This window comes from Chiloscyllium plagiosum, unplaced genomic scaffold (genome assembly GCF_037043375.1).
Source record: "Chiloscyllium plagiosum isolate Xiang-an unplaced genomic scaffold, Cpla_swu_hap1 HiC_scaffold_2, whole genome shotgun sequence".
In the NCBI taxonomy this organism is placed as follows: domain Eukaryota; kingdom Metazoa; phylum Chordata; class Chondrichthyes; order Orectolobiformes; family Hemiscylliidae; genus Chiloscyllium; species Chiloscyllium plagiosum.
Genome location: NW_028270140.1, coordinates 35173360 through 35195983, shown reverse-complemented (window position 1 = coordinate 35195983; position 22624 = coordinate 35173360). Strand labels below are relative to the sequence as shown.

The 22624-nt window shown below is 43.7% G+C and overlaps 1 protein-coding gene across 1 annotated transcript in view; it reads right to left on the bottom strand.

Moving 5' to 3' along the window:
• musk (muscle, skeletal, receptor tyrosine kinase) overlaps positions 1–22624 on the bottom strand; it is a 185198-nt gene that overhangs the window by 11422 nt on the left and 151152 nt on the right. Inside the window, exon 16 of the mRNA XM_043716207.2 lies at positions 4417–4565. Within this exon, the coding sequence (XP_043572142.2) occupies positions 4417–4565 (149 nt within the window). The remainder of the gene's footprint in view (positions 1–4416; positions 4566–22624) is intronic.

Here is a 22624-nt window from a genome sequence, read left to right as displayed (position 1 = left end):
TGGGACTAACATAATTGACAAATGAATCAAAGGTGAAGGTAATTAGTGAAGATAATGAGGAGGGGGTGGGGGTGGTTACGGTGGCACAGTGGTTAGCATTGCTGCCTCACAGCGCCAGAGACCCAGGTTCAATTCCCGCCTCAGGCAACTGTCTGTGTGGAGTTTGCACATTCTCCCCATGTCTGCGTGGGTTTCCTCCGGGTGCTCTGGTTTTCTCCCACAGTCCAAAAATGTGCAAGTCAGGTGAATTGGCCGTGCTAAATTGCCCGTAGTGTTAGGTGAAGGGGTAAATGTAGGAGAATGGGTCTGGGTGGGTTGCGCTACAGCGGGTCGGTGTGGACTTGTTGGGCCGAAGGGCCTGTTTCCACACTGTATCTAATCTAAAAAAAAAACAATTTGTTAAAAAATGTTAAATTGCGATCTGGAGTATGTACTGTGACAGGAAGCAGAATCAATAGTAATTTTCAGGAGAGGGAATCAGATAAAGGAACTAAAAATGCAGAGCCACAGTACAAGGGCAAGTGGACATGGGAGTAATTGGATGATTGTACAAAGAGTCAGGACAAGCACAATGACAGAATCACTGTATCACTTTGTTATAGTCAAGCCAAGGCTAGTGAGAATGACTGAGAATATTCAGGATTGGAATATTTCAAAGCCAAGTATTTTCTATCCTTTGTAATGAATGACCTATCATAGTCCTGATGAAAGACATCATTACCTTTTCTTCTTGTATGTAGGATGTGCAAGGTGCAGTCAGTAAATGTAACCCCCGCAGTGTGCGACTGTAACATTCAGAACAGGTAGTTCCCAGTTTGCATGCTAACTCCTCTAGTGTAAGAGATCAAAAAAATAGATTTCTATTGCTAAGAATCATGATCAGATGAGGGCAGGTTTAGGCCTCACTAGTTTGACTCTCCTGTTCCTCAACTTTGATAATGAACAACACAGCTCAGGAGCAATGTGACTTTATCAGGCCACCAGAGGTTGTCTCTAGTTTACTAATTCCTAATGCTTCACACAATTGCACATCCACAATGTAACACTGACTGAGGCATATTCATTATCCATGCCTATCTATTTTTCTGATTCTTTCCTTTTTCTAATCTTCTTTCCAACCCTAAAGGAAGTTTCCTTCGTATACTCTTCAACTTATTGTTTTAGACTGCTTATTCTCCTTCTTTTAGACTTATCTCCAAAGCCCTCCCCAGATCTGAATTCTCCTCTCCTGCTTCACTTTACTTCTCATTGTAAGTATTGGTAGACTCTCCAATGGCATTTCTAAGAAGTTAATCCTGACCTGCTCTAAGTCATTAGCCATTACCCAAAGTGAAAAGTTTAAGCCTGTTACTTCTGTTCTTCTCTCCACAGATGCTGACTTAGCTGCACACTTTCTGCAATTTTTTCTACCATTCACTCAAACAATTCACTAGCTTCAAAGAGCATGTTGCACCAATTTCAAAGTTCATGTTAACCACCTCTCCTGGCTTCACAGCAAAACCTTTCAAAGTGATGCTTGTTTGCTGGACCAGCTCAATGCTTGGAAAGGCTGAAGAGTTGAGCAGGTCCAACATCTCCTCTAGATTAGAGTGGTGCTGGAAAAGCACAGCAGGTCAGGCAGTATCCGAGCAGCAGGAAAATCGACGTTTTGGGCAAAAGCCCTTCATCAGGAATCAGGAATCATTCTAATCTAGACTCTAATCTAGACTCTGATCTCCAGTATCTGCAGTCCTCACTTTCTCCAATATCTCCTCGAGGCAATCTAAGTACATCTTCCTTAAACAGGCTCATTAATGCATGAAAGTGACTTAACAGCTGTTTAAGGAGCAGAAGAGTGAAGACTACCTCAAACTAATGTCAGGTCCAATTTCATTTGGCATTCTTGTGGCATAAGATGGCGGTCCTTGAAATCGGCCCACCTTTTACTACTCTTCACCCAATTCCTGTTCAAGCCAAGCATCCTCTTTCATGCTCTGCCTTGCCATTGCTTCAGGAGAGGAAAGTCAGGAATTAAACTAATTTAGGTCTTGGATAAAGCTTGGGCAAAACTGGAAAATGAAGGGCTGCACCTAGTCTTGACTGAGCTTCACATGCTATCATAAAGAAGAGCCACAAGGGATTATTTTCTTGTTCTGGTCTTTGGGTGCAGAGAATCACCAGATTGGAGTGCAATGATGAAAATCACATAGAGATCATTGAACTCTTGGCACTGTACACTATTCATGGTCGATTGGGTAGTTAGCTCCTACTTTGCAGAGACTTGAATACACTGCCTAACTCTAACCCTTACCCTAATTCTAACCCTAACCCTAAGCGTGAACATAAACATAAACATAAACGCAAACGTAAACATAAACCTAGCCCTGCCGAGGCTAATACTAAAGGACTGCTACCCTCTGTCTTCATTTGGATGAGATGTTAAAACGAGGCCCTTTCTGGGGATATTTCCACAGCTAACACAAGAATGATGGACCTCCTTCTCCTTCATGTTTTGTTGTTTGATTGGCCTAGTTTGTTCCTGTGTGATTCTCAAGTTTTTTTTTGTTAGAGTACAAAGGCAGGGCAGGCTTAAAAACAAACAAAACCAGATGTGCAGTATTGACAGGAATTTTCCTGAAACTGCTGGCAGTTTCAATGTTTAGCATCTCCCAAACGTTGATCCTCAAAATCCCATTTTATGATCTTCACAAACACTGAAGAGAACTTCAAGCCATTATTACTGTGTGGGATTTATATTGTGAAATGTGTGACTTAAGCAACTGATACAATCTTCTAGGACAGTTAACCACCAAAATATGTGTCAAATAAAATGGTTTCAAATTGTCAGCTTGTGGAATTACAGATTGCTGTTTGAGTTCTCAAGCATCGAACATCAACTTGAAAATTTACATTGTCTATTTAATAAGCTGTCTTTCCAACAAGATGCTAATCCCAAGTTTCTGCCTGCCATCATGTAAAGATCCCATGAAGCTAAGGGGAGGTCTTCCTGCTGTTTGGTCATATTAATTGCTCAACCATGTTATTTAAATAAACAGAGTTATCTGGTCTTTGTCAGGTTGCTGTTTGTGGGATCTTGCTATGCACAAATTGGCTGTTGCAATTCCGAAAAAGATACACTTCGAAAGTTGTAAATCACTTTGGGATGTTCTAAGTTCATGAAATGTCCTGAGGAAATGTAAGTCCATTCAGCCTGATTGGACCCCTACCCCTCCTTGCTCAGTTAAAATGTGCGGAATCCTCAGCTTTGAAAGGCTCACGTACACACTGGGTCATGGCACCAGGGAGAGAATTCCTTCTGACCCCTTCTTGAATTTCGTCCACCTCAGAGGACAGATTGTGAACTGAAAAAATAGACATGGGGTCAAGGACACAGGTCTGGTGGAGATTAAACTCACAGAAGATCACTTGGGGCATGTCACAGTTGTGTGCTATAATGAAATATTTCAGGCAACATTAATAGCATGTGAAATGTTACTTTACAAATCTTTTGTAGTTATTTTGGACTCTACAGTGGTTTCATTAGCCATATGCACAGAGCTCATCACTAGCAAATGCTTGGCCTTTGTTCACCATTGCAGAAATATTAGTTTCGCTGATGTTTTACTTCCCTGTGCGTATATACTAGAAAAAACATCAGCCTCTTTTGAATTAATCCCTGGCTTTAGGCCCCCTAAGTATTCTGCACATGAATGGAACAGCTGCTACTCAACATAAAATCAGCAACTTCTCTGACAAATACTTTGAATACCTTTCGAAATTGATAAGGCCCAGTTTGGGGTTGCTTTGGGCCATGTTCCAAAGTACTACGTCATGGGCTTTAATTAGCAGAGCAGAATAGCATTTTAGCCCATTGACCCCTTTCTTATGACATTGTCTACTGCTGATGGCCTTGAGCAGGTCATTGTTAGTCTAGACCCAACTATTCCAACACTGCCTTGGCCAACATCCCATGTTCTCCCCTCCGAATGGCAACATGCAAAAATCTGTGTCCTGTGCCCTGACACCAAGTCCCATTCAGCTATCCTCCCTGTGTGGGCCATGACACTGACCCACATTCCTTCCCAGTGCTCCAGTTTTAACATTCTCATTCTTGTTTTAAATTACGTCAGATCCTCACCCCTCCCTGCCTCTGTAATCTCCTCTGCAGCTTTTAGAGTTCTTCAGACTCCTCCAATTTTGACCACTTGCACATCCCAGAATTTAATGGCTCCCCCATTGGTGGTCGTACCTTCAGCAGCCTGCAGGCTGCACTTTCTGCAATTGCTTCTTCAAATCTCTCCGCCTTTTCAACTTTCTCCCAGTTTGAGATTTTCCTTAAAACCTAACCCTCCTTTATGTCATATTTTGTGAGTGGCACAAGGTAAAATGTAAGTTATTATTGTAGCTTGCACTTTTGCTTTTGAAAGCTGGAGTTACCTAATAATTTGACAATGTTTGGGTGGTCAAACTCTGCCATGAGGGCTGCCTCTCTCTGGAAATCTGCTTGCATGTCAGGCGAAGCCTCTTCTTTCAGCATCTTCACGGCCACCATGGTGGAAGTCTCCTGTTCCAACAGCTGAGGGGCTCTAAAGGAAACAGTGCACACCATTGTAAGAAAGGCCTCGAGCAGCTCATTAACAAACAGGCAGTGCCTAAAGCCTTAGGGAGTTTATGGTCAAATCTTAAAGTTGTTACTGACATATGTCCTACTTCCCCTGTTTAATTAACTAATGATAGATTTTACTTCTGAACGCTAGGAAGAATATAGAAGCTCAAGAGAAAACACAAAATGAAGAGTTACCATGGTGACAGCAGGACTGCCTGAGAGTGTAGTGAATTCAATTGTGGCTTTTGTGAGGGAATTGGATCAATCTTTGATGAGGAGAGGATCTGTAGGGGTACCAGGGAAAGACACGGAGAGTGGGATGTGCCTCCCCCCCCCCCGCACTGTAGGACCAACTCTCTGTTGGCTACAGCAGTCCAACACTTGTGAGGACAAGTGGATTGTTATATGATGGTCAATGGTCAGATGTTAAAAAGATTCAATTCAATCAGGCTGTAAATTATAAGTATAACTTTAGACACTTCCACAGCAGTTGACTCTTTGAAAAGAGATTACGAAAGGCTTGAATTTATATATCATCCTTTAGGATTGCAGAACATCACAAACTGTAGCCAAGGTATGTTGGAAGTGTCATCACCATTACCAGCAACAATCAATTTACATGCAACAAGTGCCCACAGTTACCAAAGAATGGTTAGGATGCTGGAGAATTGCCCCTGTGAAGTGAGCGGCATGGGATTTTTAATGTCTACATGAGTGCCCAGACAGATCCTTATAATAAGATGGCACCATCCACAGTGCAGCAACTGCAGCATTGGCTCAAGTTTTGGAGTGAAACTTGAGCCTATAACCTTTTGACTTTGAGACAGGAGTGTTCATAAAATCAAGGCTAATGTGTAACTTGAAACAGCAGAGCTAAACACATCCAATAAGTTAACAAATGGTGGGTATTTCAGCTGGTCACAATTTTGTGTCAGGTGATGGATTTTAAAGGCGAAACTTTTCAATGCAACATCTTTGAGAGGGTTATTGCTACAGCCATTTACTGCACATCAGAAGTGTAATTATATCGATGACCTCCTGCATATTATTTTATTTCCTCCAGTGGATCATTTTTCAGCAACAGGCTGTTCTAATAGTTTCATAAAATAAATTCTTGCTACATCAAGATTCTCCTATATGCTTCCTGACCCGACTTCATTAATGAGCTTTTAATAAAGTTGAACCACAGAGAAGTCCCTGTTCTCTGTCACCTATATTGCACAGCTGTCTGACAGCTTGACAGTTTCAAACCCAGACACCCTCAGATAATCATTGAAGGGATGGAGTTTCTATTTAGTGCCTGGCTGAGGTCATGTAGATTGTAATCCGGTGCATGAACTAGGCACAGACAAATATATTCTGTACAGCCTCAAGTTGGGAGTTAGAGGAATATAGCTGCATTTAAACCCATAAAGAAATTTGTGAACAGGATCTTTGCTTATCCTCCTCAGGTGCTCTCTGTATAGACCAGAATGTGATGAGCCATGCACACACATATCTTTTTTTAACTGCCATATCAAACTGGCCTGCCACCATCAAAGATTTCTGTACATAAACCTCTAAAATCTCCACTCCTGCTAGCCATTTAGATTTGTAATGTTTACATTAGAATAGAGTCGAATCATAGAATCTCTACAGTGTGGAAACAGGCCATTTAGCCCCACAAGTCCATACTGACCCTCCAAAGACTTTCCCACCCAGACACATTCCCTTATCCTATTTTTTTGTTTACATTTTTCCCTGACTAATGCACCTAACCTACACATCCCTGAACACTATGGGTAATTTAGCATGGCCAGTTCACCTAACCTGCACACCTTTGGACTGTGGGAGGAAACAGGAGCACCTGGAGGAAACCCACGCAGACACAGGGAGAATGTGCAAACTCCACACGGACAATCGCCTGAGGCTGGGATTGATGCGGGTGTCTGGCATTGTGAGACAGCAGTGCTAACCATTAAGCCACCTTGCAGCCCACTAAATACAGAATGTACTGCCTCTCCTTATTCTTTCTTCCCTGATCCATCAAAGAATATTTGGTATTTGGGCAAATGCTGCTTGAGTTTCCCTGGGGAAACAGTGTGCCACACGTGGACGAATGATTGAGGTACATTGCAGGCAGTTCAGACAAAGTGACAAGGGTGCCCTCATAGTCCACACCCTTCCATTGACGATGGTAGTTTACTTTATGATTGTTGTCATCAAATCAATGTTTCAAAGGCAACCTCATAGAAAGGAGTACCTCCCTCCCCCAAGAAATTCAGTCATTTGTTGTTAATTAAAACAGAAAGTAAGAAGGAAGACTATAAAGGGACTTTTCTGTCCTCAAAACACTTTAAACCCAATAAAATACTTTTTGAATTATGCAGCTGAATCTTACATTTTCTTTGGCTCAGACTCAACTGTCAGTGTCGAAATGTTTTGGAAGGTTTTTCGCCATGAAGCCTGGTGAGTTTTCTCACAGTGTCTTACCAAACTGACCTCATTAGCTACCTACCCCGATCGTGTTCTTTTATCCAATTGTGACCCCATTTTATACGTTGTCCTGGGATATCCCAGAATTCACTGGCATTCCCGGTGCCAGCACACTCTTTATAAGACCGTGTGTACTTAGCCAAGCACTAACAGTTTGGAGTTGCCCTGCACACTCCTGATACTTGCCCCAGACAGGGGGATATTTGGTGCCACACTTTGTTGCAGGGATCTCTGGTCCTCAGCAATCTGATGGGATGCACAGCACTGTACAAAGAAGGTCAGTAACCTTCTGCACGCCACCAGTATGAGTACAGGTCGTTCTGCTGCATTGCGCATTTCATCAGCACAAAATCATTGTAACGCGATTGACGACTTGGGGATGCTGTTTCTACAAAATGTAGTTTTAAAATGTACATTGGCTGTAACACAATTGAATCGCCAACACTTTAAGCACTGTTTCTACAGCACGATTTGTCTATAACACAGGGTTACACAAGACCGCAACCATTGCATTATAGATTGTACCTCCCTCTTCTGTCCAATACCTCACAGCTTCTTGTTTCTCTGCTACTAAAACCACCTCCCACCAAGGCTCACTACAGAATGTAATATCTTCACTTGCTGTTACACATCCTAACCCTATATACCCTCTGCACTGCCTACTCACTCACACTGGATGCCTCTACCTGCACCAGTACTAACAGCAGCAGCTGAACCACCCACTTTCAACTCCCTTACTATCTTCTCTCTGTCTCTCTCTCTCTCTGTCTCTCTGTCTTTCTGTCGCTCTGTCTCTGTCTCTCTCTCTCTCTTTCTCTCATTCCTGGAGGTAAATAGCCCACAGGAGAACAGAAAGAGACAAGGTAGGTAGTGGGCTTATTGACATGTAACTCTTTATCTCCTATGAGGAGAACATCCTGACTATGACCAACCCAAATGACTGACTGATTTTGTATCTAGGGGACTGCAGGATGCCAAAGTTATGCTGCAATTCTACAAAACCCTGGTTCAACCCCTTGTGAAGTACTGTGAGCAGATTTGTACACCATATCTTAGGGAGGACATATTGACCTTGGAGGGACTACATCATAGGTTTACAAGAATGAAACCCAAACTTGAGGGGTTAAGTCAGGAGGAGAGATTTTAAAAATGAAGTCTGTTTTCTCTAAAATTTAGAAGAATGAGGCATAATCTGGCTAGGTTTTCAAGGTACTAAAAGAAAAAGACAATGTAGATAAAGAAACGGTTTCCACTGGTTGGGGATTCTAGAACTCGGGGGCATGGTCTGAGAATTAGGACCAGGAGAGATTTAGGAAGCACTTCTACACACCAAGGATGATAGATGGAACTCTCTTCCATAAAAGGCAATGGATGCTGGATCAGTTGTTCATTTGAATGCCATGATAGATAAACCTTTGTTAAGCACAGGTATTAAGGGACATAGGCCAAAGGCAGGTAGCTGGAATTAGGACATAGGTCAGTCATGCCCTCGAGGAGCTGAATGGCCTGCTCCTGTCCTAATGTTTCTATGTTCCTGTGACTGACTGTGTCCAAGCCCCAGACTGGTATGAGACGTCCTGATTCACTGAGCCGGAATCCTTTAACCTAAACTGACCCATGAGAAGCTTCCTTCTTTTGTATATATAGTAGATGGCATAACAATACAGCACTACCAGGAGCCTGGCACCTGTGGCTAAGGGGGCAATGTGCAAAAAGGCAATGCAAGGATGCTGTGAACATTCAGATAAGCTCTAAGTGAGTGCAATGAGAACAAGTGAAGAGCCTGGAGCTGCAGCCTGGTCCAGTCTGTGAGCTGGGTGTGTTTCCCTGAGTATACAGACTCCTTGTTGCAATAGTACAATGATAGATGCTGGTGCAGCATGAGGTGCAGTGTTGCAGACGCATCCTGAGAGTGAATTGGAAATGTGCCATGACGTTCTTAGAGGTTAGCTCATGTCCAACACCAATGTCTATGGACATGGGGTGCATGTGGTCCATGCGTATGGAGTGTGCCCTGAGATTTTGGTGCTCAGTGTTCAACATTAGGAAGTAATAAGGTGAAGTCATTAGGTAACACTCTTTGACTTCCACATTGAGAGTTCTCAGTGTTCAGTTTGTTCACTGTGTTTGTAAAGCTGTGTATTAATGAGGTGAGAACAGCCATTAATGAGGTTGTTAATAAGCATTATCCCATTTAATTGGCAACTTGCAATCGTCTAGTGAGAGATATGCCTCAATGCTCACCAGTTACATAAATATCAAGTTGCTCCAGATGTTGAGATAGATCTCTCTGGACTTCTCACATGATTCTGTCAAAAATCTCACCATAGCTCACGTCAATCAGTCTCCTATTTTGCCCATAGTTAATGTTATAACATAGGAAGGATGGCAATCTGCACTTTGGTAAGAAGAATAGAGGCATAGACTATTTTCTAAATGGGGAGAAAATTCAGAAATCTGAAATGCAAAGAGACTTGGGAGTTCCAGTCCAGGTTTCTTTGAAGTAAACTTGCAGGTTGAGTCAGCAGTTAGGAAGGCAAATATAAGGTTGGCATTTATTTCAAGAGGATTAGAATATAAAAGCAGGGGTGTATTTCTGAGGCTTTATAAAGCTCCGGTCAGACCACATTGAGAGTATTGTGAGCAGTGTTGGGCCCCATATCTCAGGAAGTAAGTACTGGCCATGGAGCAGATCCAGAGAAGGTTCACGAGAATGATCCCAGAAATGAAAAGCTTAACATTTGAGTAACTTTTGAGGTCTATACTCGATGGAGTTTAGAAGGATGGGGGGAGGGGGGATCTAATTGAAATGTACAGAATACAGAACAGCCTGGACAGATTGGACATTGCAAAGATATTTCCATTGGCAGGAGTGACCAGGACCCAAGGACACAGCCTTAGAGTAAAGGGAAGACTTTTTAGAACGGAGATAAGGAGAAACTTCTTCAACCAGAGTGTGGTGAATCTGTGGAATTCACTGCCACAGATGGCTGTGGTGACCAGGTCATTGAGGATATTTAAGACGGAGATAGATAGGTTCTTGATTGTCAAGGGGATCAAGGGTTACAGGGAGAAAGCAAGAGAATGGGGTGGAGAAACTTATGAACCATGATTGAATGGCAAGGCAAACTTGATGGGCCGAATGGCCTAATTTCTGCTACTATGTCTTATGGCAAGCTCCAACAATGAACCGTGTGATAATTACCAGATAGTCTGCTTTTGTGTTGTTGTGTGGGATAAACATTAGCCAGGGCATGGGGCTCGGAGGGTGGTAATGGAGTTAGGGGAGGAGCCTCCTACGGTCTTTTTTGAAATAGTGCTCTAGGTTCTTTCACATTCACCCAAGCAGGCTGATGGGAATAGTTATTGTCTCGTGTAAAAAATGACACCTCTGGCAGTACACCACTTGAAATCAAGACTAATATCTTGGTGCAGTATTGACAGAGATGCCATCTTTTCCATAAGGTCTCCCCTTCCTGCTCGTAGATCATGTGACACACTCAGCAAATTGATAGACATTGGTGTCGTCTATCGTGAAGTTAAAGAATGCTCTCTAGCTGTAAACAACATTGATAATTGGACCTGTGAATCTTGACCTGAGCCTGATTTTTCATTTCCAGGTTGATACTAAAGAGACAACAACATTTCCAGCTCTGCAAATCTAAACTGGAAAACGTGTGCCTTGGATATTCTGATTTTAGTTCCACGGGGAAGGGTTTTTAAGGCGTTAGGCCCTTTGCCTCAGAGGAGATTTCAGAGGCTACCACAAAGCTTGCTGGGTGCAGCAGAGGCCTGTGGTAATAGCACACTTTGATGCACTAGTTCCTGTGATATGTTGCAGTTTAACCACACAATAAACAACTCTCACTCTTCGCACGCACCCACTTCCTCCCAATCCTCATGCTGACCTTCACAACCTCATACCCCCTACTCACCCCACATCGTCTCTGTGTCAATCTACAGCCCTCTAACCACCCGCATGGCACTTTAAGTGTTCCATGCTAATTTAATGTGCCAACCTATTCTGTATACCCACTACTCTTTGCCCTTACAGGGTCCATTCCTGATGAAGGGCTTATGCCTGAAACGTTGATTCTCCTGCTGTTTGGATGCTGCCTGACCTGCTGTGCTTTTCCAGCAGCACACTCTCGACTGCAATAAGACCATGTTGATTTTGCACATCAGCCATTCTCTCTCAATGTTATCACCAATTTACTGTCAATTCTTCCCAATTTGTTTTTATTTTCTTTTGAATTGGACTGAAGACAAGATTAAAACTGCATCAGGCCTGACATGAGCTATAGGTCATGCAGCTAACAGGGTCTCCAGTATCTGCAGTCCTCACTTTCTCCATCAATAATTAGAGCCCTTAGGCTTAGTCAACAGATGGAGCACAATAGCTGGAACTGATTTTTTAAAACTTTTTTTTCAAACAGTTAAAGGGCAGGAGATTTAAACACCTGACAACTTGACAGCTGTCTTGCCCGTTGCGTTGGTAGCTTGGCAATTCCACTGCACTCCTCCGCTTTTTAATGCACACTTATGTTGACTTTTAACAATTCGAAAGGGAACAAGACTTTTCAAAGGTTAACTCACCTCACCATACCTCTCCAAAAATCTAGCAGCTATAGAAAATTCCTGAAAGATTTTAAACCTAAAATGTTTAGGGCTACCCCCAAGGAAACAGTGGATCTGAGTGAAGATCTTGTGAACTTTAAGACTTTATGGACATGCAAAAAATATAATTGGTCCCCACTGCCTCCATTCAGAATGGGAATTCTGTAACTGGGGCTCTGGCACCATTCTAGCTTAGGTGAAGGTACTTCCTGACATGATGAAAATTCAGGCCCTGGTGTTTATTTTTCACTATTCTTCAATGTTTGCCATTATTGCTTTAGTGGGGACAGATGTGTCCACTTCCCAGTGCATGCTGGCTCATTTTGCAACAGTTCCTGGTTGGAAGGCAGCAGGGAATTTTGATCGGTAGATTTTCGCAAGCATTGCTGCCCTTCTAATTGCATGACAGCAGTGAACACAGTAAATACTGCAGACAGGAGCAAAATGTTACAAAGGTTCATGGATGGACTAAGTGGCTGGGCAAAACAGTGGCACATGAAGTTTAAGTGGAATAATGAAAGGTTTGGACCCAAAAGGTAGTTCAGAATGTTTCTTAATTAGTGAAAATTAAGAATACAGCCACTTAGGGTTTCATCTTCAGAAATCACTAGAAGAAATTGGGCAGACAGAAAGAATATTTAAAAACTGATCAAATATTGACTTTTATCTCAAGAATCCTGAAAAATAAAGGGTTGGAATTTACTTGTCATTTATACAACATTCTTATGAGACCCATTTCTGAATACTGCAACACACAAAAGATAGATTCATCTTAGAAATATGCAGCTTAGATACACACAATTATGCAGCTATTAAAAGGGTTAAAACACTAAGATTGATTGGATAGACTAGGGATATATTCCTATACACAGTGAAGATTAAGGAATGATCTAATTGAAGTGTTTAGGATAATTTGCCAGTGTACATAGAGAGAAATGATTTCCTCTGATGGGGATGGGGAGGGAGGACAGAGGAGTCTTGAAAATAAAAGGAACATTAATTCTCTCCTTGAAGAGCTGTTTAATATCCAATTTGATCTGTTCCGTTCCATGAGGTATATAAAAATATAGACATACATTCCCTTTATTTGACATTCTTGAGATTGATTGAACGTACTGTCAATGCAAAAGCTTATCTTGAAGCTGTAAGTTTCTTTCCGCTGGTAATAATTCTGCACTCTGTAGGACTCCTTTAATGCAATAAGTCAGCTATAAAAAATAGATCAGACTTCAAACCACTCAGTGGCCCATAACTAACTGTGTCAGATTCTCTCAAGCCGTAATATTCCACTTGATCTTTAAGCCATTAATAACATCAAAATCACTTTGTGACATCGAAATGCCGTGGTTTCAGGGGATCAGACTCTGTGGAGAGTTTGACTGATTTGTGGTCAGTCACTGCTTTATGCCTAATCTGTATTTCCTTAAATCTAATGCAGAGAAAGGACACCACTGCCACCTCCTCTTGTGCATGTAAACAATACATGCATGATTCTAGCCTCGTACAAACTCTTCATCTAAAACTATTTTGAATTTTTCAATTAGCTTGTAGAATGTCTTATTGCGTTTCAAAACATAAGCAAGGTATACATTTATGTAGCAGTTCTCACAGTTACCTGATGCCTCCAAATGCATTGTAGGTAATTAAGTCCTGTCAAAGTGTTTTTTTTATATATTCATCCATGGAATGCGTTTCTGGCTGGGCCAGCATTTATTGGTCATCTCTAGTTACCCTTCAGAAAGTGGTGGTGAGCTGCCTTCCTGAAAAACTATTGTCCATTTGCTGCAGATATACCCACAATGCCATTAGGAAGGAAATTCCAAGATTTTGACCCACAACTCTGAAGGAACAGCAATATATTTCCAAGCTCCTCGGATGCTGCCTGAATTGCTGTGCTCTTCCAGCACCACTGATCCAGAATCTGGTTTCCAGCATCTGCAGTCATTTTTTACCTCCTAATATATTTCCAAGTCAGGAAGCTGAGGGCATTAGAGCAGAACTTGTGGGTGGTGGTGTTCCCAAGTATCTGCTGCCTTTGCCCATTTAGATGGTAGTGTTCTTCGATTTGCAAGGTACAGTTTAAGGACTGTTGAGGATTTTCTGTAGTGCATCTTACAGATGATGCACACTGCTGCCACTGAGTATCAGTGGGAGAGGGAATAGATGTTTGTGGATGTGGTTTTTTTAAAGTAGGCTGCTGTGTTTTGGAAGGTGTCAAGCTTCTTGAGTGTCATTGGAGATACACTCGTTCAGACAATCAAAGAGTATTCCATCATATATCTGAATTGTGTCTTGGAGATGGTAAGCAGGGTTTGGGATATCAAGAGGGCAGTTACTCCCTGCAAGCCTCTGACCTGCTCTTGTAGACATTGTATTTAAATGGCGAGTCCACTTTGATTTCTTTACCTGGTCAATGGTAAATCCCAAGATGTTGCCAGTGGGGAGATTTAATGAGGGTAACACTGTTGAATGCCAAGGTAGCAATGGTTAGTTTCTCTGTTGTTGGAGATGGTCATTGCCTGTGTAGAATGAATATAATTTGCCGCTTGTCAGCCCAAGCCTGGATATTGTCCAGATTTTGTTGCATTTAAATATTCAATGGCGTTACCTTCATCTACAAGTCACAGGACATTTGGCTAGGAGGTTGATAGTGGGGGATTCAGTGAATGTCTAATAGAGATGGGAGGGTATTGCAGTTCTTCTGCTACCATTTAAAGTCAGTTGAATCCCACCACTCTTCCTTGAAGTAGTGCCATGGAATCTTTTACATCAACTTTAGCAGGCAGATGGGATTTTATGTTTGTCAAAACCTAGAGAGAGGAATGAATTGAACTCCTTTTTGGAAGGAATGTAGTTGGCGGAGTTCAGGAACAGTTACAGTTTAGTGTAGTGTGGAGTTGGGAGGATGCCTAATACGAGAATTGTTAAAAATTAATTTGCATTATTATGGGCATTGCTGGATGGACCAACATTTATTGCCCATCCCTAGTTACCCTTGAGAATATGGTGGTTAGCTGCATTCTTGAACTGCTGTAGTCCATTTAGTATAGGTAACTCCATTGTGCAATGGGAAAGGAGTTCCAGGACTTTGACTCAATGATAGTGAAGGAACAGGATGATGCATGAACAGTTGAGTATGGAGATGGAGAATGATGTGGATGAGCATTTTAATGGCCAATGGATGTGAGGTGAAACAATAGGTAGCCAGTGTCTGTGAGATATAAATAAATTGCTTCAGTGATCGATGGTAAGGTTAGAAGCTCAGTGAGGCTCTGCTCAACACACTATAAACAGAAAATGGAGTTTGAAAGTCAAGTAGAAGCTTAGACATCTCATAACTCTTGTGTTAATTAACCCTGGTTATGGTTGTTTTTTTTCACAACATTTTTAAGCAATCTTGTGGTTTATGGGCATCTTCTTTGTTTACAACTGGCCAATTACAATGACTAATTACAATATATCAGTGCTTATTTTGTAGTACAAACTGATTCATTGTCCTACTCATGACAGTCTTCATTATTCAGAGTCTTCACTTTGATCACACAACTTCTTTCTCTTTCTTTTTTCTTTTTCTTTTTTCTTTGTTTTCTTTTCTTTTAAAACTGGAGAGTAGCAGCTGAAGGAGGAGGTCTGCAGTGGCAGTGGCAGCAATGCCAGGATGAACTGGACACTGCTCCACCCCAGCCTGGGGTCTCAAGGCCAGCGAGGACCAGATCCTGGACTGACTCCCCCGGCCCATTCTTGCAGGCTAGGCTGAGGCTTCAGGTCTGTAGCTGAGCCTGGACACCCAAAGGAGGAGACATGGTGGTCTCAGCCCGACGTGGTGGTCTCGTCCCCGTGTGGAGGTCTTCTGCACTTCGGCTTCAAGGTATTCCAGCAGCCTTGTGGCATGGCACCCTTCTTCAGCAGAGGCTTCTGGCCCAGTATTCCTGTGACCTGGTGTAGCCATCCTGTCCTTGCTGTGTCTTCAGGATATTCCATCATTTCCTAATTGGCTTTCCCTGAGCATAGCATTCATTAACTGAACTGTGATGAACTTTGTCTTAATATTGCATTTTAATAAAATTAAGTGTGACATCTGCCTTTAACGTTGGTGCCGTGGTGGGGCAACATAAAGCTTTTCACTGTATTTTTCATGTAAAAGTAATGTGACAATACATTTATTTCTATTCTATTACAGACTTTATCAAGTAACTTCTGCAAATTCTCCTTAATACGATCTAAAGTCCCCACCTGCTTCAAGAAGCCCACTGTTATCTCAGTGCCAAAGAAAACTCATGCAACGTACCTCAATGACTGCTACCTGCAGACTCTGACCTTCCTAATTATGAAGTGCTTCAAGAGGTTGGTTATAGCACACACCAGCCTCCCAGCCTGCCTTGATCCCTTGCAATTCACCTACCATTGCATCAGGTCCACGGCAGAATCCATATCCCTGGCCCTACACCCATCCCTTGTATGTCTGGATAATAAGGATACCTTCATCAGGCTCCTACTTATTGATGTTCCAATACCCGGGTGAACATCACTTCCGTAAATGATGCTACCCACCTTCCCCCAACTATCATGCCCACTTCAGTTACAGTATCCGTCCCCCACTCCCAGCACCAGCCCTATACTAGGCCCTAGCTCCCAGCCCTGCCGAGTTTTCACCATTCCCCCAGACCTCCCCCTCACTGAGGACGAACGATCAGTCCTCAGCAAAGGCTTTATCATCAACCCCCTCCCTCCACGCATCAACGAATTCAACATGCGTTGTGACATCAAACACATCTTCCGCCACTTCCACCTCTGAGCTTACTTTTTCCATCAATACTCCCACCCACCTTCTGAGGACCCCTACACCCGCCTCCAACACACTCCATCCACCTGGACACCCCGTGCCGGTCTGTTACCTGCCCTCGATCTCTTTATTTTCAACTTCTGCTGGGACATTGACCGCCTCAACCTGTCCACCTCCCCCCACCCACTGCAACCTCTCGCCCTCACAATATGCAGCCCCTCCACTCCCTCTGCTTCAACCCCAACCTCACCATCAAACCAGCAGACAAGGGAGGATGCAGTGGTAGTTTGGCGCACTGACCTCTACACTGCTGAAGCCAGGTGCCAACTTGAAGACACCTCCTTCTACAACCCCCTCGACCGTGACCCCACCCCCATCACCAACCATCATCACCTCAGGGGATCTTCCACCTGCAGCTTCCAAACTTATAGTTCGGGAACCCCGCACTGCCCGGATGTACCTCCTTCCCAAGATCCACAAGCCTGACTACCCTGGCCGACCCATTGTCTCAGCCTGCTCCTGCCCCACTGAACTCATCTCTACCTACCTCGACACTGTCCTATCCCCCCAGTCCAGGAACTCACCACATTTGTTCGGGACACCCTCCTCGTCCTCCACCTCCTCCAAGACTTACGTTTCCCTGGTCCCCAATGCCTCATTTTCACCATGGACATCAAGTCCCTATACACCTCCATCCGCCATGACCAGGGCCTTCAAACCCTCTGTTTTTTCCTCTCCCGACGTTCCTCTCAGTACCCTTCCACTGACGATCTAATTCGTTTGGCTGAACTAGTCCTCACCCTCAATAATTTCTCCTTCGGATCCTCCCACTTTTTCCAGACAAAGGGATAGCCATGGGCACCCACATTGGCCCCAGCTATGCCTGTCTCTTTGTCAGCTATGTGGAACAGTGTATCTTCTGCAGTCACACTGGCACCATTCCCCAAGTTTTCCTTTGCTACATTGATGACTGCATTGGTGCCACCTTGTGCTCCATGAGGAGGTTGAATTGTTCATCAACTTCACCAACACATTCCACTCTGACCTAAAATTCACCTGGACCATCTCTGACACCCCCCTCCCCTTTCTGGAACTCTCCATCTCCATGAACGGTGACCGACCCAACACTGATATTTTCTATAAACCCACCAACTCCCACAGCTGCCTGGATTACACCTCCTTCCATTATCCCTTACTCCCAATTCCTTTGCCTCTGACGCATCTGCTCCCAGGAGGACCAGTTCCACCACAGAACACACCAGATAGCCTCTGTCTTTAAAGACTGCAAACTCCCCCCCCCAACATGGTTGATGATGCCCTCCAGTATATCTCATCCAGTTCCCCACCCCTCCAACCGTAACAAGCACAGAACACCCCCCCCACCCGGTCCTCACCTTCCACCCACCAATCTCCAGATACATTGCATCATCCTCCCCAATTTCCTCCACCTACAAACAGACTCCACTACTAGAGATACATTTCCCACCCCACCCCTATCCACTTTCTGTAAAGACCGTTCCCTCTGCGACTACCTGGTCAGGTCCACGCCTCCCAACAACTCACTCTCCCCTCCCAGCACCTTCCCCTGCCACCGCAGGAATTGCAAAATCTGCATCCACACCTCCCACCTCACCTCTGTTCAAGGCCTTAAAGGAGCCTTCCACATCCATTAAAGTTTCACCTGCATCCACGTATGTCATTTATTATATCCATTGCTCCTGATGCGGTCTCCTCTACATCGGGGAGACAGGATGCCTACTTGCAGAGTGCTGCAGAGAACATCTCTGGGACACCCGCATCAACCAACTCCACTGCCCTGTGGCCAAACATTTCCACACCCCCTCCCACTCTGCTGAGAACACACAGGTCCTGGGCCTCCTTTATTGCCACTCCCTTACCACCCGATGCCTGGAGGAAAAATGCCTCATTTTCCACCACAGGATCATCCAACCCAATGGCATTTATGTGGATTTCACCAGTTTCCTCATTTCCCCCACCCCTATCTTATCCTGGTTCCAACTTTCCAGCTCAACACCGCCCTCATGACCTGTCACACTTGTCCATCTTCCTTCCCACCTATTGGCTCCACCCTCCTCTCTGACCCATCACCATTACCCCACCTCCATCCACCTATTGCACTCTTGGCTACCTTCCCCCCAGCCTCACCCCCCTCCCATTTATCTCTCCACCCCCTAGGCTGCCAACCTCATTCCTGATTTCCCTGCTTCTCGGATGCTGCCTGACCTGCTGTGTTTTTCCAGCATCACACTCTCGACTCTAATCTCCAGCATCTGCCATTCTCACTTTCTCCTACTTATTGACTACAGCTCCGCCTTCAACACCATGATTCCAACTAAAATAATCTCCCAACTCTACAACTGTAACCTTGATTTCCTGACCCACAGACTGCAATCAGTGAGAATAGGCAACTACACCTCCTCCATGATAATCCACATCAGCGTCCCACAAAGCTGTGTACTCAGCCCCTTACTATACTCCCTGTACACTCATGACTGTGTGGCCAAATTCGTTCTTAACTCCATTTACACCAATGTTGTAGGCTGGATTTCAAACAATGATGGGATACAGTGCAGGAAAGAGACAGAGTGTTTGGTGGGGCATGGTGTAGAGATAACAATCTTTCCCTCAACATCAGTTGAATGAAAGAGCTGTCATTGACTTCAGGAAGCAAGGTGGAGGACATATCCCGTTCTACATCAATGGAGCTGAGGTGGAGATGGTCAAGAGTGTCAAGTTCCGAGGAGTGATAATCACCAATAACCTGTCCTGGTCCACCTAAATTGACGCGACAGTCAAGAAAGCACAATGCCTCTAGATTCAAAAACAGCTTCTTTCCTGCTTTAGATTAGATTAGGTTACATTACAGCGTGGAACCAGGCCCTTCGGCCCAACAAGTCCACACCGACCCGCCGAAGCGCAACCCACCCATACCCCTACATTTATCCCTTACCTAACACTACGGGCAATTTAGCATGGCCAATTCACCTGACCTGCACATCTTTGGACTGTGGGAGGAAACCGGAGCACCCGATGAAACCCACGCAGACACGGGGAGAACGTGCAAACTCCACACAGTCAGTCGCCTGAGGCGGGAATTGAACCCGGGTCTCAGGCGCTGTGAGGCAGCAGTACTAACCACTGTGCCACCGTGCCACCCACAACGGTGCTGTTATTAGACATCTGAAAGGACTTCTCAAATTTCAAATTTAGAATTGATCTCGCTCTTTGTGCACCTTCTGTGAAACTAAAACATTGTATTCTTCGCTCTGTTCTATTACCCTAATGCACTTTGTGTGGTATGACTGGCCTGTACTGCATTCAAAACAGAACTTTTCCCTGTACCTAAGTACATATGACAATAATAAATCAAATCAAATCAAATTTCCTTACATAATGAAATATATTATATCATCCTAGAATTACAAATATTCTGTTCCACTCATAAGAAATTTCAACAAATATCTTCAACAAAACTTGTTGCATAAATCATGTTACTTTGCAATTTTGCACTTGTTAAGTGTCCATGAAATATTTCCTTTAAAACAGACTCGAGTGTTTTGCTGACAATAAATACCAAGCTAAAAAGTCCATAATTTCAGACTAACTTATTTTTTTCTACATGAAATGAAACGTGAAATAAAATTCAACGACAGATCCAAGCATTCTGGGGGTTTAATTTTGGTTGAGCAGTCTGATTTACGTTTGGATAGCTAAATGTTTTTATTTGGTAGCTGGGACCATTGGTTCTTTAGAGCTTGATTCTATTGATTTGCACCAATTATCCCCCATCTGGTACCCAGAGGGAGTGAGGAAATATCAATCAGCATTTCACCATTCTCCTGTACTTCTTAGAACTGTATTGGTGACCCAGGAAGATTTATAAGTAGAAGAGATAGTAGAGGATTATGTAGAATAATCTTTTGGCCAACTGAGGGAGTCCAACAAAAGGGAAAATTGTCATTAAGACTCAAATGATTAAGTGGGTCACTAATATCCTTTAGGGGATTTCAAAGAAGAGTGGGGAGTTCTCCATAGTGTCCTGACGAATGTTTATCTCTCATTCATCATTACAAGGACAGATGATCTGGTCATGACCAAGTTGCTGTTTATGGGAGTTTGCTATGCGCAATCTGGCTTCCATGTTTCTTTCAATGCAATAAACTTCAGAGATTTTTCAGTGGACATGAGGCAATTTGAGATGTCCAGTGGTTGAGAAAAGTGCTACATAGGTGCAAGTCATTTTTTTTTTCACCCAGTCATTGATTCTTTACTGCCTTTTGAAGTGGACAGTTGTGTCAAACTGCAATCAGCAATTCAAGTGCAAGGCCCACAGCTATCTCAGAGTCATAGAGTCATAGAGAGGTACAGCATGGAAACAGACCCTTCAGTCCAAGCTGTCCATGCCGACCAGATGTCCCAACCCAATATAGTCTCACCTGCCAGCACCCGGCCTATATCCCTCCAAACCCTTCCTATTCATATACCCATCAAAATGCCTCTTAAATGTTGCAATTGTACCAGCCTCCACCACTTCCCCTGGCAGCTCATTCCATAGACGCACCATCCTCTGTGTGAAAATGTTGCCCCTTAGTTCTCTTTTATATCTTTCCCCTCTCATATCTATGCCCTCTAGTTCTGGACTCCCCGACCCCAGGGAAAAGACTTTGTCTATTTATCCTATCCATGCCCCTCATAATTTTGTAAACCTCTTCAAGGTCACCCCTCAGCCTCCGATGCTCCAGGGAAAATAGCCCCAGCCTGTTCAGCCTCTCCCTGTAGCTCAAATCCTCCAACCCGGGCAACATCCTTGTAAATCTGTTCTGAACCCTTTCAAGTTTCACAACATCTTTCCGATAAGAAGGAGACCAGAATTGCACGCAATATTCCAACAGTGGCCTAACCGTGGTCCTGTACAGCCGGAACATGACCTCCCAACTTCTGTACTCAATACTCTGACCAATAAAGGAAACGCCTTCTTCACTATCCTATCTACCTGTGACTCCACTTTCAAGGAGCTATGAACCTGCACTCCAAGGTCTCTTTGTTCAGTAACACTCCCTTCGGACCTTATCATTAAGTGTAAAAGTCCTGCTAAGATTTGCTTTCCCAAAATGCAGCACCTCGCATTTGTCTGAATTGAACTCCATCTGCCACTTCTCAGCCCATTGGCCCATCTGGTCAAGATCCTATTGTAATCTGAGGTAACCCTCTACACCCCCAATTTTGGTGTCATCTGCAAACTTAGTAACTGTACCTCTTAGGCTCGCATCCAAATCATTTATGTAAATGACAAAAAGTAGAGGACCCAGCACCGATCCTTGTGGCACTCCACTGGTCACAGGCCTCCAGTCTGAAAAACAACCCTCCACCACCATCCTCTGTCTTCTACCTTTGTTCCAGTTCTGTATCCAAATGGCTAGTTCTCCCTGTTTTCCATGAGATCTAACCTTGCTAATCAGTCTCCCATGCGGAACCTTGCCGAATGCCTTACTGAAGCCCATATAGATCACATCTACTGCTCTGCCCTCGTCAATCCTCTTTGTTACTTCTTCAAAAAACTCAATCAAGTTTGTGAGACATGATTTCCCATGCACAAAGACATGTGGACTATCCCTAATCAGTCCTTGCCTTTCCAAATACATGTACATCCTGTCCCTCAGGATTCCCTCCAACAACTTGCCCACCACCGAGGTCAGACTCACTGGTCTATAGTTCCCTCATTTGTACCACCCTTCTTAAACAGTGGTACCACGTTAGCCAACCTCCAGTCTTCCGGCACCTCACCTGTGACTATCGATGATACAAATATCTCAGCAAGAGGCCCAGCAATCACTTCTCTAGCATCCCACAGAATTCTGGGGTACACCTGATCAGGTCCTGGGGATTTATCCACCTTTACCCGTTTCAAGACATCCAGCACTTCCTCCTCTGTAATATGGACATTTTGCAAGATGTCACAATCTATTTCCCTACAGTCTATATCTTCCATATCCTTTTCCACAGTAAATACTGATGCAAAATACTCGTTTAGTATCTCCCCCCTTTTCTGCGGCTCCACACAAAGGCCGCCTTGCTGATCTTTGAGGGGCCCTATTCTCTCCCGAGTTACCCTTTTGTCCTTAATATATTTGTAAAAACCTTTT